At 57.5% G+C, this 3,024-nt stretch overlaps 1 protein-coding gene across 1 annotated transcript in view; it reads right to left on the bottom strand.

The window, feature by feature from the left end:
* Window positions 1-186: 186 nt before the first annotated feature.
* The window catches only part of EIF4H (eukaryotic translation initiation factor 4H), a 7,050-nt gene continuing 4,212 nt past the window's right edge, over window positions 187-3,024 (bottom strand). The window contains exons 6-7 of the mRNA XM_045284748.1: window positions 753-893; window positions 187-516 (exon numbers count right to left, since the gene is read on the bottom strand). Of these exons, the coding sequence (XP_045140683.1) occupies window positions 377-516; window positions 753-893 (281 nt within the window). The 3' untranslated portion in view covers window positions 187-376. The remainder of the gene's footprint in view (window positions 517-752; window positions 894-3,024) is intronic.

Raw genomic sequence — 3,024 nt, 5'->3', positions numbered from 1 at the left:
AGAGAGAGAGAGAGAGAGAGAGAGAGAGAGAGATGGAGCAGCCCTCCATACGATGGGTTGCCGTCGGTCCTCTACAGAAAACCGTGTGCCGCCAGGAAACAAGGAGCAAAAGAACAGAAGGAAAAATGGGCAAGAGGTGGTGATGGTGGGGGGGAGAGAGAAAGCACAAAACAGGCACTAGATAGATACGGCCAAGAATGTACTAAAAACCACTTGTTAACAGGTGACATGCATTCACAAGCTCTGTTTCCGTTGTAAGAAAGGAGGACGAGTGTCAGGCGCGGGAATGAGGACTGCGGGGCAGCCGGTCGGGGGCTGACCAGGCTGCGGGCTTGCTCGAACGCGCCCCAGGCCCAATGCTCTGCACACCGCAGGCTCATTCTTGCTCTTTCTGAACCACTTCCTCTCTGGGCCTGGCTCCCCCAAAGATGGCAGAGTTGGGGTTGGCTACTTGATTGAGGGGCGTCGCCACTGTTCGAGGTTTAAGCTGGAGCCGAGGTCTCTGTGCTCGTTCCTCTGCGGGAGAAAACACAGGGCAGAATGAGCAACGCTAGCCACTGGGCTTCCAACGCCAACTGCCCTGAGGGACCCCATGCCAACCCCAGGCACCACAGGCAGGCCCCATTCCACGCTCGAGAAGGAGGCTGCTCGTGGCCAAGGGGGCTGGTAGTGGCCTTCACAGCCGGCAGGTGACTTCCGAGGTCAAGCCAACGGCTCATCGTGAGGTGCCTCCCCCCCACAGGCAGCCATACCTTCTGTGGGTTCTCTGAAGTCCATGCCGGATCCTCGAAGGGGAGGGCCGTCTCGGAAACGACTCCCCCCCATGGGGGGGCCTGTTCGCCGGTCCCCAGGGCGACTGCCGCCCCTGCCGCCTAAGAAGTCATCCCGGAAGCCTGGAGGAGAGAGGAAACCAGTTATGGATTGGGTTTTTCACCAGGTGGGCTCAGCAGTGTTATTTTAAGACGCGCTCGGGTTTACATTCTTCTCGACTGGTCACTGTGTCCAAACTCAAGAAATGCCCTAACAGGAGCCCAGGGGCGATGTGCTCGGCGAGGAACAGCACCAGCAGAAGTTCAAGGCCAGAGCGACAAGAACACGGGGGCTGTTTAATGAATGCCACCGAGGGGGTTGCCGCCCCCAAAGGCGTGTAAAACTACCCAGGATCCTCAGAGCAAGTTGTTTGGTCTGCTGGGATCAGCCTACACTGGACTCCTCTTCAGCGGCGCACACGGAACCACAAGGAACGTTCTGGGACATGAGGACAGAATGAAACATGCTGTCCCCTGGGGTGACACTCCCCATTCCGTCTCTGCTGCCTTTCTGAGGGCGGCTCATTCTAAAACCAAGACACCAGTGTGGCAAACAAGTCGGCTATTCACGACGACTCAGGTCCTTCCGGGGGTGGGGTGGGGGATGGAGGTGTGAGGTGACCAGCAGGGTGTCTCGGGCCTAGGGTTTTTGCTGGACCCACTCACGGAGGGAACCTGGCTTCAGCAAGGCCCAGAGTCGGGGGGTGGGGGGGAGTGGGGCGCATTTCTCACCAGGGTGGGGAAGCGAGAGCAGGGCCTTGTGGGTGTTAAGAACTTTAGGTTTCTTGGGTCAGGAGAGGACCTGTCAGTAAATCATGTTGTTCTCAGCACACTTGCTTCCTGGAACGCCAGGGAGGGAGGCTGTGTGCTGCCCGGGGAGGTAGGCTCTGTGAAACGCTGGGGGCAGGTGCTTTGAAGTTCAGCAGGCCATTTGTCTTCTTGAGAAGCTGGTACAGGGGCTGCCCGGCCCTGACCCGGCCCAACCACCACCAATCATACTTTTCTGACAATGCCATTGCCCTCACACGCACACAGCTTCTGGCTGTCTGTCCACCATTCCGTTATGACACTTCACACTAGTGGTCTCCTTGAATTGGTTTTGTCTTTATCCTATTTAAAACTTAATAAATGTAGCTCTATAAATAAAAAAAAAAAAATGAACTTTAGGTTTCTTATTTGAAGAAAAAGTCTTTCATGTTGTGCACAGGTGGGTGCTAGGTGCGTGGTCAAGCTGATCAAGGCTCTAACCGTCCAGTCTATGGGAGTTGGAGTGAGTGTGCAGTGCAACCAATGTTGGGAAATGTGGCAACAATGAAACAATCGTTGGTTCTCAGAAAGACCTGACCACTCTGACCCACCGCTGAGACGCGGCCGAAGGGCACTGGCACAGGAGGGCGTCTCCGAGGGGAACTCGGAGCCCAAAGCCTACTGTCCGCCTTTCCCCGCTGCTGGTCCGAAGGGATCCCGCACCCTGGAGCTCAGCCCCGAGACCGAGTGGAACAGCATCCGTGAAGGGATTCTAAGAAGATGCAGGCCCACGAGAGGCCCGCTGACCACACCTCACGGGGCTGCAGTTCGGCAAGTCTAAGTCTTTCTGACGTCTGGCAGGGGGCCAGAGCTCATGAAACTAACAGCCCCAGTAGGCAGGACGCCCCTCTGCTCTCGACAGTGACTCTAAGCCCAGAGGTGTAGCCTCCCTCGAGTGGAAGGAGGCGGCCACCACAGCCTGGCACAGCACAGAGCAGCCCACACTGGCACCGGCGGGCCAGGCGGGGAGCAGTCTGGACAGCAAGGTCCCATGACACCTGCTACAGGTGGGGTGGGGTGGGGCGGGGTGGTGGTGAGAGAAAGGCCAGGCCAGGGGCTGCGAGGTCTAAGCAGCTTACTGGGCCAGAGGGGCTATCGCTCGTTTCCCACCCTGGTGGTCTGCTTTTTCTTCTCGGGACCCCAATGCACACATGCCCTGTCCGGGGGGTAAGCAGGTTTTGTTCCCTTTTTAAAATGAGCACTGGTCTTATTTTCGAGGAATCTCTTGGGGCTTAGGACGTCACCAACACCGACTCCACATCCTGCCTGCCGGCAAGCCGTCTCCATGGCGACATTCACACAGGAGCTCTGCTGGGGAACCCAGGCTCAGCCAGTAGCAGAGAGGCCTAAGGTGAGAGCGGCCACAGGTCTTAGCCCAGAAGCCCACTGCCTTCAAGACCAGGAAACG

This window comes from Echinops telfairi, unplaced genomic scaffold, assembly GCF_000313985.2.
Source record: "Echinops telfairi isolate 266 unplaced genomic scaffold, ASM31398v2 ScPeMD7_5;HRSCAF=22, whole genome shotgun sequence".
Classification (NCBI taxonomy): Eukaryota; Metazoa; Chordata; class Mammalia; order Afrosoricida; family Tenrecidae; genus Echinops; species Echinops telfairi.
Note: the sequence above shows the minus strand (reverse complement) of the source record. Positions and strands in the feature narration are given on the sequence as shown.